Here is a 15,316-nt window from a genome sequence, read left to right on the forward strand (position 1 = left end):
GAAACAGAGCATGAACACTTTTAAAAATAGACATTGGTACAGGCAGTGCAGCATGTTCCAGCATGTACAAACATTTAGGGAGTATAATCATTTTTATGAGATTAATACGACCAGAGACAGCCAGGGGCAATGAGCTCCACAGTTTAAATTTAGCCTTGATATAATCCAGCAGGGGTCGTATATTATTATCTAAATCTGAGCCATGGTGTCTGCAAATCATGATCCCAAGATATTTAAAGCCATCAGTCACCCTAAGCCCACACACTGTAGGCTCCCAGCCCTGGCCCTGCAATGGCATAAAGTACGATTTGTCCCAATTTATCCGTAGGCCAGAATATCCACCAAATTCGTCAATTAAAGTGATCGCTATGGGTAAAGATTCCTTAGGTTGCTGCATAAAGAGGATCATGTCATCAGCATAAAGGCCTATTTTGTCTATTTTCCCCCCAAATTGAACCTCTTGGTACGAGGCGTCCTGACGTATAAGTAAGGCCAATGGTTCTATGGACATATTGAAGAGTAATGGGGATAACGGGCAGCCCTGCCGTGTGCCTCTAGCAAGTGAAAAATACGGGGATAAGACACCATTAATCAAAATTTGGGCCCTAGGGGATTTATACAATATGGAAACCCACTTTATAAACTGAGGCCCAAAACCAAATCGGCGTAATACCTCTAACAAATATGGCCATTCAATTGAATCGAACGCTTTGGCAGCGTTCAGTGAGGCCACCGCCCAATCCTTGTTCAGAGCTATACCCACTTGTGTCACCACCTGTATTCTCCTAATGTTATCTGATGTAGATTTCCCGGGCATAAAGCCCGTCTGGTCCGGATGAATAATAGTATGTATGACTGAGTTCAGCCTAGTTGCCAATATCTTGGTGAGAACCTTATAGTCACTGTTTAAAAGCGATATAGGTCTATATGACCCACAGTCTAACGGATCCTTATCCGATTTTAATAATACAACAATAGTCGCATCATTCAGGGATTCAGGTAACGATGCCATCTCCAGCGAATGTGTGAACATTGAATGCATACCAGGGACAACATGCTCTGCGTATTTACAATGTACTTCTATAGGATTACCATTGGGTCCCGGCGATTTACCCTTTGCAAGATCATGGATGGCTCTCGAAACCTCCTCCAAAGTAATATCAGCATCCATGAGCGTTCTATCCGAGTCAGACAGAGTGGGAAATACAATATTATTCAAGAAGGAGTGCAGGTCGGGAGAAGTATAGTTAGCCCATGAGGAATATAAATCTCTGTAATACTGTGCAAATCTGTCAGCAATATCAAAGGTATCTATCAGAGCATTCCCATCTACAGAACGTATTTTAAGAATAGAGGGGGATTGAGTATTCTGTTTTACAATATGCGCCAACAATTTACTAGACTGATTTCCTAATTCAAAGTGGGTCTGTTTCATGAAAAAAAAATTCCTGTTCGCTCGGTCCTGTAAATACATCAAATATTGTCGACCAACTTTAAGCCAGTTCTGCCTATTAAGGTCAGATGGATCTGCTACGTACACTCTTTCAAGCTCTGTTCATTGCGCAGCCAGATCTTCCTCCATTTTTGTGGCATTACGTTTTAAGTATGAAATAGTAGATTTAAGGCACCCTCTCAGATATGGCTTAGGGGTGTCCCACTTAATACCAATATGTTCAAACAGACTATGATCCTGTAGGAACATTGACAGTTGATCAGGGATCCGATCTTGCAGGCCAATAGCCTTTAATCAAAAAGGGTGAATTTTCCAACCCCTAGGTCTAGGTGGAGTAGGCACGTGAAGATACGTCAAGACAGGTGAGTGATCCGATACACCCCTGGGCTTATATACAACCTGTGGCATTAGGGACATTAATAAGGCATTGCCAAAGACCTAATAAATGCGGGATAGGGAGTTATGATCTAACGAAGAGCATGAGTATATCTTTGTGGAGGGTGTGCAAACCGATATAAGTCTATCCAGCCCAGCTCCGCCATCAATATTTTGAGAAATGAACTAATCGACGACCTGGAACCGGAAATCTGGGAAGCTCGAAATCTATCAAGCACTACATCCATTACCATATTTAGGTCCCCCATACAGAGAAATGTAGCATTAGGGTAGGAGGCCGCAAAAGTTGCCGCCTTGTAAATTACAGTTAATGATGCCGGCGGCGGAATGTATAATCCTATAATCACATAGGGACTATTATTAATAAAAGCGTGAATAAAAACATAACGCCCCTCAGCATCCACCTTAACAGTGTCTACCTCCCATAATAGTGACCTATGTATAAGGATAGAAACCCCTCTGGAATAGGAGGAGCAACATGAGTGGCGTGACCACTGAACCCATGGTCTATTCAATACCCGTGATGTGCAGGGTGTTAAGTGGGTCTCTTGTAGACAAAGAATTTGCGGAGTATATTTGCTTATTTGTGAAAAAATCATAGCTCTTTTCTTTGCGGAGCCCATCCCCGGACATAACAGTAATCCTAGCCATTCAGGAGAGAATGAAAAGTATTGGGGATATGGGTCTCAACATCAGTACAAGCCTTAGTAGACAGAATATAGGCGTAAAACGTGTGCATGGTAAAATACATAACTAACAGACGTCTCATAGGTCCAACCTGTAGTATAGCAGGGAAGGAACAGTAGAATACAGCATAAGCTATATCGTCAACATGACGTGACATCAAAAATGTCAATACATCCCTCTCATCACTGTGGTCGGGCATGTACGGGGGGAGAACCCATGTGTCTCTATGTTAATTAATACCTGCAGTAAAGCATAGAAGTACAGAGAAAAGTATACTAAAGTAGCGGCAATATCACATCTACCCAATAAGATAAAAGGATATGGAAAGGCAAAAATTGAAAAGCAATGACAATACAATTCTTGCTAGCAGATAATCATACAATAGCAATTTTCGGCTTCCTTGACACAGAATATTCCAGAAAGTCTGGGGGAAGCGACTTAGCGGTGTGGTTGATCGACGTTGGCGGTTCACACAGTCATCAGAATCCTTTGGCGTCGTGAAGAATATAGAGCGATCTCCATCCACAACCCGAAGCCTGGCCGTGTATGCCATGGAATACGAGATGTTCAGATCCCGCAGTCGTCGTTTAAATGACATAAAGGTAGCCCTCCGTTTCTGTAGATCCACACTAAAATCTGGAAAAATGGAGACCGCTGAGCCATTGAAGCGGATTTCCGGCAACTTGCTAGCCAATCTCAGGATCAAGTCCCGGTCATTGCTGTTTAATAGACGCGTCAGCATGGGCCTGGGAGGCGCACCCGGTGGTAACGGTCTCGCCGGAACTCTGTGCGCCCGCTCCACAGCAAACGCAGCAGAAAAAAACGCATCCGGAAATAAATCACGCAGCCATTATAAGATGAATTCTATCGGGTTCTGACCCTCCACCTTCTCAGGTAAGCCTAGGATTCTGAGGTTATTCCGGCGCAGCCGCTTTTCTAAATCGTCTGATTTTTGCTTCCAGAGTTAAGCCGCAGTCTCTAATGCCGCAATAGCCTCCGGTACACTCTATCTTCCAAACCCGATATACGTTCCTCAGCATGTGTCAATCTCTCACGCAAATTATGCATATCCTGACTAAGCAGGCCTATATCAGTTCTGACCTCTTCCAGCTTGCCTGTCAACAAAGTTTTGCAGGACGAGATGGCTTGGAGCAACGTCTCAGAGACTTCCTGTAGGGTGGGTGCAGCCTCTCCCGCTGTTTAAGCGCCTGCAGCTGCAGACTTAGCCGCACCATCAGATCCACAAGCACGCGGAGGCAGAGGGGAGCGGCCGCCATCTTGACCCTCTCCCCTAGCATTTTCCTGGAGCTTTTCAGCCGCCGATTGCCCACGCGTAGGTCCCATACCGTCCTCCTCGTATCGCCAGGTACTTCAGTGCCGCTATGAGGTAAGTTTAGCCCAGGTATAATATCTGCAGGATGATTAGGACATGGGTTCAGTGAAGAGCTATCGAACCACGCGACTGCTCCCGCTGCGCGCCTAGCCACGCCCCTGCAGCTGCCGTTATTACCCACCAAGGAGCACCGGCGGCCGCCGCTTGGAGGTTGATTTGCTCCAGGACTTTTTCAATGTTTCATGGATGATTTGCTTGCTGGACTCCCAGTTTGATGATGTCCTTGTTGGAGAAGACTCTGCAGGTATTAGCTAACCGGCTATGGACAGAACAGCAGAAATTCAGAGATCTTGGATTAAGACAGAAAAATGTTTTCTTTTTTTATTGCCCAGTGTTGAAATCCCTCCAGATTTATTCAACTGATGAAACACTCAAAGCAATTCATGGAGTTCCAGTTCCAAGAAATAAAGCATTCTTGTGTCTCAAACTTTTATTATTCCTTCCTACAGAAGAGAGTGACGCTCGCTGAACCTCTTCACGGATTGTTAGACACGAAGCAGCCCGGAAGTGGAAGACAAATTCATGACAAGGGTGTCAATGATTGCAAGACACGATTTTCATGGGAGAGAGTGTCTTAGTACATGAAGCGCTATACCTGCCAGGAACCCCCTTATGACAGAGGGGCAGTTTTCAGTCAATTAGTAGAGCCCCAATTTCTTACCATTCAAAAACTATGAATACTACAGGGAAACCACGCAGAAATATATTAGGAAGCTTTATCCACTACGTTCAGTATTAGCACAGACCACAAGCCTCTTTAAAAGTCTGTTAAAAAGAAATAATGATTCTACCCCCCAAATTATTTCACTCCTTTTTCTCGGATGGCCTTTAATGCTAAATGCCTACAATGCGGAGTTAGCGCCAGACAGAAAAAGCGATACCCTCAGCCTTCGTTTACTACAGACTATAAATGTTGTGCTATTTGCCATTTCTGAAATTCAATCCTCTATTACAAGCGATTGAGTCTGCTCACATGACTGCCATGGACCAAATCTTGGCAAGAGTATTAAACTGGGTTTGGACTGTGGGGCCATATTCAAAATGAAAAGGTGAGGTTGTGGAAGAGACCGTTTCATGTTACAGGTTCACCATGGCAAGACTGAGCACAGCAAAAAGGCACAAGGTGGTTATACTACATCAGCGAGGTCTCTCCCAGCAAAGATTTCACAGCAGACCGAGGTCTCAAGCTGTGCTGCTCAAGCTCTACTGAAGTGCAAAGAAACCGGCAACAGTGAGGGTCGTAGTCGCAGTGGTCGGCCAAGGAAACTTCAAGCAGCATATAAGACACGCCATCCTTAATTCCCTTCAAAACTGGAAGATGCCCAGCAGTGCCATCAGCTCGGAACTGGCAGAAACCAGTGTGACTCGTATACACCCATCTACTGTTTGGAGAAGTCTGGCCAGTAGTGGTCTTCATGGATGAATTGCGGGCAAAAATCCATACTTTCGACATGGAAACAAGTCCAAGTGATTCAACTACGCACAAAAACATAGGAACATAAAAATGGCAGCAGGTGCTCTGGACCGATGTGAAATATTTGGCTGGAACAGAAGGCAGTTGTTTCGCAAAAGGGCTGGAGGATGGTACAAATAATGAGGGTCTGCAGGCAGCAGTGATAAATGGTGGAGGGTTCTGGAGGGCGGGACAATAATGAGGGTCTGCAGGCTGCAATGAAGATGGTTGGTGGTGCTGGAGAGCGGGACAATAATGAGGGTCTGCAGACCACATTGAAGAATGGTGGAGGGTCCTAGAGAGTGGTACAATAATGAGGGTCTGCAGACCACATTGAAGAATGGTGGAGGTTCCTGGAGAGTGGTACAATAATGAGGGTCTGAAGGCAGCCATGAAGCACGATGGAGGCTCCTGGAGAGCGAGACAATAATGAGGGTCTGCAGGCAGCAGTGATGCATGGTGGAGGTTCCTAGAGTACTGTACAATAATGAGGGTCTGCAGGCAGCAGTGAAGAATGGTGGGGGGTCCTGGAGAGTGGGACAATAATGAGGGTCTATAGGCAGCAGTGAAGCACGATGGAGGCTCCTGGAGAGCGGGACAATAACGAGTGTCTGCAGACCACATTGAAGAATGGTGGAGGGTCCTAGAGAGTGGTACAATAATGAGGGTCTGCAGACCACATTGAAGAATGGTGGAGGGTCCTGGAGAGTGGGACAATAATGAGGGTCTGCAGGCAGCAGTGAAGCATGGTGGAGGTTCCTGGAGTACTGTAAAATAATGAGGGTCTGCAGACCACAGTGAAGCACGATGGAGGGTCCTGGAGAGCGGGACCATATCAAGGGGCTACAGGCAGCAGTGAAGATGGCATCCTCAATGCTGAGAAAAACAGGCAGATACTTATCCATCATGTAATACCATCAGGGAGGCATGTGATTTATTCTGTAGAAGGACAACGACCACAAACATACAGCCAATGTCACTAAGAAATTTCTTCAGCGTAAAGAAGAATAAGGAGCCCTGGTTATATAGACCCACAGAGACCTGATCCCAACATTATAGAGTCTGTCTGGGATCACATGAAGAGACAGAAGGATTTGAGGAAGCAACATCCACAGAAGATCAGACATTAGTTCTCCTAGATGTTTGGAACAACCTCCCTGCCAAGTACCTTCAATTTTTCTAGGTAAACAAACACAGTTTTTGATGCCGCTCTGAAGACAAAGGGTGGTCACACCAAATACTTGAAATATATAAGATAGATAGATAGCTCTTCTTACCTTGCGATGTGCGCGGCCGGTGGTCCTCCATCATGACCTCCTTGTACAGATCCCTCTTTCCCGGTGATGTGAGGTGCCGGTGGTCCTCCATCATGACCTCCTCGTACAGATCCTTGTGTTCTTCTACATACTCCCACTCCTCCATGGAGAAATAGACAGCGACGTCCTGACACCTTATAGGAACCTGACACACACAATGATACAGTCATTACCCAGACTACTCCAGTGCGGATACTGTATAATTTCCCAGCATTCCCAGCAGTGTCACCTCTCCAGTCAGCAGATCAGTCATCTTGTGGAGAAGTTCTAGGATCTTTTGCTTATTGTTCTTTTCATGTATCCGGGAGTGAGGAGGGGGCTCTGTGATGGGGCTCCGGCTCCATCCTCCTGACTCATGACTGCTGGGGGCCACACAGTCACCCAATGTCTTCTTCACTATTGTGTAATCCTGTGTATGGAGAGAGACAATTAAACAATGTCATTTTTACAGCAAGGAGGAAAGGTTGGAGATGATGGAAACCTTTATAGATTTTACAGGAGGAAAGAAATGGAACACAAGAACACGAAGGCACAATCAGACATTAGTGTAGGGGAAAAACAGAAAATATTATTGCACTGAAAGAGTAGTAGATACTTGGAACCACCTTCCAGCAGATTGGAACAATCAGCAGTAAGTGAATGTAAACCTGCCTGGTGTAATCCTTTATCAATCTGAAGAAAAAAAATAAAAAGGAAATAATATAAGGGCCAAGCAGATGGACCATGTGATTCTCCTCCTGCCGCCATCTTCTATGTTCCAATATAGATGTCAGACTAGTGGTAGAAATCCTCGCCTCCAGGACAGACTCCGGCCATGTAATTCTCCTGCTGCCGCCATCTTCTATGTTTCTATATAGATGTCAGACTAGTGGTAGAAATCCTCATCTCCAGGACAGACTCCAGCCATGTGATTCTCCTGGTTCCTGCCGTCATCTTCTATGTGTCTATATAGATGTCAGACTAGTGGTAGAAATCCTCGTCTCCAGGACAGACTCCGGCCATGTAATTCTCCTGCTGCCGCCATCTTCTATGTTTCTATATAGATGTCAGACTAGTGGTAGAAATCCTCATCTCCAGGACAGACTCCAGCCATGTGATTCTCCTGGTTCCTGCCGTCATCTTCTATGTTTCTATATAGATGTCAGACTAGTGGTAGAAATCCTCGCCTCCAGGACAGACTCCGGCCATGTAATTCTCCTGCTGCCGCCATCTTCTATGTTTCTATATAGATGTCAGACTAGTGGTAGAAATCCTCACCTCCAGGACAGACTCCGGCCATGTGATTCTCCTGGTTCCTGCCGTCATCTTCTATGTGTCTATATAGATGTCAGACTAGTGGTAGAAATCCTCGTCTCCAGGACAGACTCCAGCCATGTGATTCTCCTCCTGCCGTCATCTTCTATGTTTCTATATAGAGGTCAGACTAGTGGTAGAAATCCTCGTCTCCAGGACAGACTCCAGCCATGTGATTCTCCTCCTGCCGTCATCTTCTATGTTTCTATATAGATGTCAGACTAGTGGTAGAAATCCTCATCTCCAGGACAGACTCCGGACATGTGATTCTCCTCCTGCCGTCATCTTCTATGTGTCTATGTAGATGTCAGACTAGTGGTAGAAATCCTCACCTCCAGGACAGACTCCGGCCATGTGATTCCCCTCCTGCCGTCATCTTCTATGTTTGTATATAGATATCAGACTAGTGGTAGAAATCCTCGTCTCCAGGACATACTCCGGCCATGTGATTCTCCTGCCGTCATCTTCTGTTTCTATATAGAGGTCAGACTAGTGGTAGAAATCCTCATCTCCAGGACAGACTCCGGCCATGTGATTCTCCTCCTGCAACCATCATCTATGTTTCTATATAGATGTCAGACTAGTGGTAGAAATCCACATCTCCAGGACAGACTCCGGCCATGTGATTTTCTGCCTGCCGTCATCTTCTATGTTACTATATAGATGTCCGACTAGTGGTAGAAATCCTCATCTCCAGGACAGACTCCAGCCATGGGATTCTCCAACTGCCGTCATCTTCTATGTTTCTATATAGAGGTCAGACTAGTGGTAAAAATCCTCACCTCCAGGACAGACTCCGGCCATGTGATTCTCCTCCTGCCGTCATCTTCTATGTTTCTATATAGATGTCGGACTAGTGGTAGAAATCCTCGCCTCCAGGACAGACTCCGGCCATGTGATTCTCCTGCCGGCATCTTCTATGTTTCTATATAGAGGACAGACTAGTGGTAGAAATCCTCATCTCCAGGACAGACTCCGACCATGTGATTCTCCTGCCGTCATCTTCTATGTTTCAATATAGATATCAGACTAGTGATAGAAATCCACATCTCTAGGACAGACTCCAGCCATGTGATTCTCCTCCTGCCATCATCTTCTATGTTTCTATATAGATGTCAGACTAGTGGTAGAAATCCTCATCTCCAGCCATGTGATTCTCCTGGTTCCTGCCGTCATCTTCTATGTGTCTATATAGATGTCAGAATAGTGGTAGAAATCCTCACCTCCAGGAAAGACTCCGACCATGTGATTCTCCTGGTTCCTGCCGTCATCTTCTATGTGTCTATATAGATGTCAGAATAGTGGTAGAAATCCTCATCTCCAGGACAGACTCCGGCCATGTGATTCTCCTCCTGCCGTTCTCTTCTATGTGCCTATATAGATGTCAGACTAGTGGTAGAAATCCTCGTCTCCAGCCATGTGATTCTCCTCCTGCCGTCATCTTCTATGTGTCTATATAGATGTCAGACTAGTGGTAGAAATCCTCATCTCCAGGACAGACTCCGGCCATGTGATTCCCCTCCTGCCGTCATCTTCTATGTTTCTATATAGATATCAGACTAGTGGTAGAAATCCTCATCTCCAGGACAGACTCCGGCCATGTGATTCCCGTCCTGCCGTCATCTTCTATGTTTCTATATAGAGGTCAGACTAGTGGTAGAAATCCATGTCTCCAGCCATGTGATTCTCCTCCTGCCGTCATCTTCTGTTTCTATATAGAGGTCAGACTAGTGGTAGAAATCCTCATCTCCAGGACAGACTCCGGCCATGTGATTCTCCTCCTGTCGTCATCTTCTATGTTTCTATATAGAGGTCAGACTAGTGGTAGAAATCCACATCTCCAGGACAACCTCCGGCCATGTGATTCTCCTCCTGTCGTCATCTTCTATGTTACTATATAGAGGTCAGACTAGTGGTAGAAATCCTCGTCTCCAGCCATGTGATTCTCCTCCTGCTGCCATCTTCTATGTTTCTATATAGAGGTCAGACTAGTGGTAGAAATCCTCATCTCCAGGACAGACTCCGGCCATGTGATTCTCCTGCTGCCGCCATCTTCTATGTTTCTATATAGAGGTCAGACTAGTGGTAGAAATCCTCACCTCCAGGACAGACTCCGGCCATGTGATTCTCCTCCTGTCGTCATCTTCTATGTTACTATATAGATGTCAGACTAGTGGTAGAAACCCTCGTCTCCAGGACAGACTCCAGCCGTGTGATTCTCCTGGTCCCTGTGTTCCTTCTCCCCCTGGTTATAACGTGACTACTTACTATTCTCATTACTCTACATTACTATTACCATGACACATAACTGACCATATTGCTGGCTGGTCTTCACTTCTTCCCATCACTTGGAAGGTCTCGTAAATGGTATACAGGACTCTGGCTTCTTCCTCTTATGGGTGACTTTTTACATAATACAATAAGGCACATAGAAATATAGAAACGGTTACCTCTCCGCTCAGCAGGTAGATGATCTGCAGGGTGAAGTTTAATATTCTTGTGGTCATCTCATTGCTGTCCTTGTCCATCGTTGGTGGGTCATTCAGGAGAAGGAACGTTCTGGATGAGAACATGAGAAAACTGGATCCACTGGTGGTTGTAGTACAGCAGGCGCCTTTATGGGAAGAGGAGAGAATCATACAGGGGACGACGTCATGTGAGAAATACAGAACATCACTTATTGAGAGAAACCGGTTCTCCGAGCCTCCACCACATGGAATAAAGGAGCAATAACAACACCGACATTTATCCACAGGACATGCCAGAAATGTCTGATACATGCGGGTCACACCTCTATCACAATGACACCCAGAGACATAGCGGATACTAGGGAGGTATTGGGGGGGGGGGGCACCATTGCATCTCAGAAGACATGGTGCATATTATGTAATCAGTGTTTGATGTAAACATTGCCCTTTAAGAGGTTCTCCAGCAGCCTAGCTTTGCAGTATATATAAAGGGAACATGCAGTCCGATCTGTTAGCAGCATGTTATAGAGCGGAGGAGCTGAGCGGATTGAGATATTATTGTGTGTGAAAAGATTAATTTTCATTTTGCTCATTTAACCCCTTCCCGTACTGTATCTTTATGGCACTGGCAGGATCTTGTTTCTGCAAAGTAAATGTACGGCACGAGGATGGTGCAAGCTGAAGAACCGTGCCCATGCCACCGGACACTGTGTTGCAAAGGACAGGATTGGAGGTAACTGATCATTATTTGTTTTAATCAAATCTATTTTTATTGAAAGAAAAAGAAACAAATAATCATCCACATATATCTTGCGAGATCAAAAAGGGAAATATGCAGCAGGCCGGCCAGGAGCAGCGGATGCACAAAAACGTCAAAATGAAACGACAACATTGAACAATAAAAGAGTTTGTGATGATAAAAAAAAATCCAGTGAGAACTATCGAAGCCGAGAAAAGTGAATTTCCTGTTATTGTAACTGGTGTAAGGGAACATAGAGACGTCGGCCCCTATTGCCTAGACAAGTATAGGTGGTGGTAGCATACTGTGGTATCAATTATTGGGATTGTTGGGAACCTATGTGAGTAATTTAGCATAATCCTGTCATCTAGAGTGGGTGGGCGGGGATTTATGCGGTAAATTAATAAGCTCAGTATTGTAGTTCACTCCTGTGACGTGACCGGAGATCGGCGATCGTCACACTCGGTATATATCTTAATTGGGCGAGGGTTACACACCTGCGTAATTATCTTAATTGTGGGGGTTTATAAAAGGGTGTGGAGTAATAGTGGGGTTTCCTGGCTCGTGCCACCAGGGTTATGCCTAGCTCCCCTACCTTTTTCCTGTATGAACGTTAGTCTATTTGCTTTGCTACTCAGTAAGGAAAAACGATTGTAAGTAAATAAAGGTCATATTTATTAATACAAACCGTAATCACACTTAGATCAAATACACCAAACACAGAACATAATCACAGTATAATATCAGTGTATCCCAATACACATAACAACTTAAAGGGAAGGTGTCACCAAAAAAAAATGTTTTTATAAGTTACTGCTTTTAGTAGGTTATTAAAATAAATTGTATTTATTTGTGTTTTTGTGTTTTACTTTTTTATTTTTTATTTCTTTTACTTCTCTTTGGGGCTGCCATTTTTTTTTTCATCTCTGTATGTGTCGATTAACGACACATACGGAGATGGAATACGGCACATACATCCCCATAGTGAATGCGAACGGTAGCCGTTCCATTCACTATAGTGTACGCCGTCTGTGTGGGAACGACGCATGCACCGCTACCACACAGTCCAAAAGGAAGGTCTTCGGCCGAGCAACATCCGGCGCCATTTTCATGTGGACCAGAAGCCGCGCCCGGACAGTAAGATGACTACTTCCGGTCGTGGCTTCCGTCCATATGTTCAGAAGCAAGGACTAGGAGCGGATGGAGCGGAGGCAACAGGAGCAGGTAAGTTATGTTTGTGTATGTTCACGCTGAGCCAAAAACGGCTGAAAATACGGAGCTGTTTTCAAGGGAAAACAGTACCTGATTTTGAGACTTTTTTGAGCAACTCACGTTTTTCGCGCCGTTTTTGGAGCCGTTTTCAATAGAGTCTATGAGAAAACGGCTCCAAAAACGTCCCAAGTAGTGTCCTGCACTTCTTTTGATGAGACTGTAATTTTACGCGTCGTCTTTTGACAGCTGTCAAACGACGACGCGTAAATTACAGGTTGTCGGCACAGTACGTTGGCAAACCCATTCAAATGAATGGGCAGATGTTTGCCGACGTATTGGAGCCGTCTTTTCAGGCGTAAATCGAGGCATAATACGCCTCGTTTACGCCTGAAAATAGGTTGTGTGAACCCAGCCTCATACTGTGTGATTACCACTGTATCTAATCCTCCTACACTGTGCATTCACTCAAAAAATGGCAGCACACGGTGTAGGAGGTTTGAGCATTCAACCCCCTCCTTTCTCCTGGCACTAGCCAGGATAAGGGAGGGGGGATTGTGTGAGGACACTAGAGCGAGTGTGTCTTCTCCAATTTTGCAGCATAAAGCAATGAGGTTGCTTTACCACATGCCAATGCTGCAATTTTGGGAACTTCTCCCTCTAGTGCCCAGCACATGGAAATGTTATAAATTAGAATCTAATTTATAATATTTTCTGACTATCTATATTTTTCTAGCGACACATTGCCTTTAAAGGGGTTTGCCCATCTTGGACATTTACAGCATATCCACAGGATAGATACGGGCCCCCTAAACTCCGTTCTACATTTCTCGCCTCCCGGCCACTTCCTGATTAAAGGGTCAGGAGTTACGAAAACAGCGTAACTCGTGCTACACGGCTTCCGTAACTGCCATTCACTTCTATGGGAGTTCCACAAACTGCGTAGCATAGGGAGATAAGCTGCTTTCTTAACTTCCGGCCATATAATCAGGAAGTGGCCGGTGAATGCTGAGAAAGGTAAAACGGGGTTTAGAGGGCTCCGATCTACAGATAGGTGCGGGTCTCTGAAGTGGACCCTGCATCTATCTAACATTTATGGCATATCGTGTGGATATGACATAAATGTCCAAGATGGGAATACCCCTATAAGTTTCCAGCATAGATATTCAATAGTGGCTGTGGGGAGGGGGATTTAAGATTTGTAGACAAATCTAGCAAGGGAAGAGAGTTTGTTAGGGGATGGAAGAGGTGGCGCGGAGAGCTGGCCAAGGTTTCCAGACATCCAAATATTTATCAGAATTTCTCCGTTCCCAGCTCAGTAGCTCCTCCATCCTACAAATGGAATCATCCTATCCAGCCAAGTTTGAATAGAGTGGGGGGTTCTTCAGACCTCCAGTCAAGCGAGATCAGCAATTTAGCTACTGTAATTATGTGAGTGATCAAGTCATTGGACTTGGGGCGTAAAATACGTGATGGAGCCCAAAGGAGGATGAGATGAGCACTAAAAAGGTGGAACTGGGCATTCTGGAGTTCCAGAGAAAATTTTCTTAATAGAATTGAAAAACGTGGTAGGGAAGTAAATTGTGGTAGTTTGGAGAACATACAAGATTTGTTGAAGGAAGGAGGTTTTCAAATCGTTTTATTTATACCTTCCCAAGACAAATATGGAATATGCAAAGAAGTCTTTCAAAGGTGCTGAGATGCTAAGGACTACAAACTTAGAGTATTTAACCTTAAAATTGGATGCAGATCCGAAGGAAGTGAAGGTCTTCAAGATCAGGGGGATGCCGGTCTAGAGATGAATAGTAAAAGGTCATCTGCAAAGGCAGCGGTTTTAGGAGTGTGTGCCCCAAGTTGCAAACCTTTAAATGTCAACTGTTTGTATGTTTATAAGTATTTGATTGAGAGTTTCTAAAGTAAAGATTAAGGGGAATGAGGAGAGCGGGCATCCCTGCATTGTGCCATTTTTATTCCCTCAAAGACGCAGCCTGTTTTGGCCTTACGGACCAGACCAATTTTTTCAAATCGGACATGCGTCACTTTATGCGGTAAAAACTCTGGAATGCTTTCATGTATTCAAGCAATTTTAAGATTGTTTTCTTGTGACACATTGTACTTTATGTCAGAGGTAAAATTTGATCGATACATTCAGTATTTATTTAGGAAAAACAAAATTTTGAGAAAATGTAAAAAAATATATATCATTTTTCTAAATTTTTATGTATTTGCTTGTAAGGCCTTATTTACACGAGCGTGGCACATCTTGGATGTGAAAAACAGCAGATTTTCACATCCGAGGGGCATCCGTGCTCAGCGCTGCAGGACGCGATGTCTCGCATCCCCCATAGAGAGTCTATGGAGGGATGCGTGATGCGTGAAAAGAGAGGACATGTCCTATTTCCCCACGGACCCCTTACACGGTCCGTTGAAACAACGGATGTGTGAACGGTCACATTGAATTACAAAGGTCCGTGGGACGGGCGATGTTTCAACGGCCGTCACACGGACGTTTTACACGCTCGTGTAAATAAGGCTTAAGACAAGATAGTGATACCACACAAAAAAGTTTCCTAGTTCACATTGTCCATATGTCTACTTTATGTTTGCATTGTTTTTTTTGTTTTTTTTTAAAGTACTTTTATTTCCCTCGGACATTACAAGGCTGATATAATTTTAGCAGCAATTTATCACATTTTCCAAATTTTTTTTTAAGGACCAGTTCAGTTCTGAAGTTGCTTTGAGGGCCTTAGAAAATACAAACCCCCCCATAAAATTGCCCCATATTAAAAACTAAACCCCTCAAAGTATTTAAAAACAGCATTTATAAAGTATTTTTTTTAAAACTCTTTAGGCGTTTCACAGGAATTAATGCAAAGTGGAGGTGAAATTGACAAATGTAATTTTTTTTT

General features: G+C 44.4%; 1 protein-coding gene across 1 annotated transcript in view; it reads right to left on the bottom strand.

Moving 5' to 3' along the window:
- LOC142665212 (uncharacterized) overlaps window positions 1-15,316 on the bottom strand; it is a 112,939-nt gene that overhangs the window by 49,878 nt on the left and 47,745 nt on the right. The window contains exons 6-12 of the mRNA XM_075844827.1: window positions 10,442-10,784; window positions 6,928-7,107; window positions 6,660-6,843; window positions 5,066-5,405; window positions 2,917-3,255; window positions 2,777-2,834; window positions 674-1,369 (exon numbers count right to left, since the gene is read on the bottom strand). Coding sequence (XP_075700942.1) covers window positions 674-1,369; window positions 2,777-2,834; window positions 2,917-3,255; window positions 5,066-5,405; window positions 6,660-6,843; window positions 6,928-7,107; window positions 10,442-10,784 — 2,140 coding nt within the window. The remainder of the gene's footprint in view (window positions 1-673; window positions 1,370-2,776; window positions 2,835-2,916; window positions 3,256-5,065; window positions 5,406-6,659; window positions 6,844-6,927; window positions 7,108-10,441; window positions 10,785-15,316) is intronic.

This window comes from Rhinoderma darwinii, chromosome 1, assembly GCF_050947455.1.
Source record: "Rhinoderma darwinii isolate aRhiDar2 chromosome 1, aRhiDar2.hap1, whole genome shotgun sequence".
Classification (NCBI taxonomy): domain Eukaryota; kingdom Metazoa; phylum Chordata; class Amphibia; order Anura; family Rhinodermatidae; genus Rhinoderma; species Rhinoderma darwinii.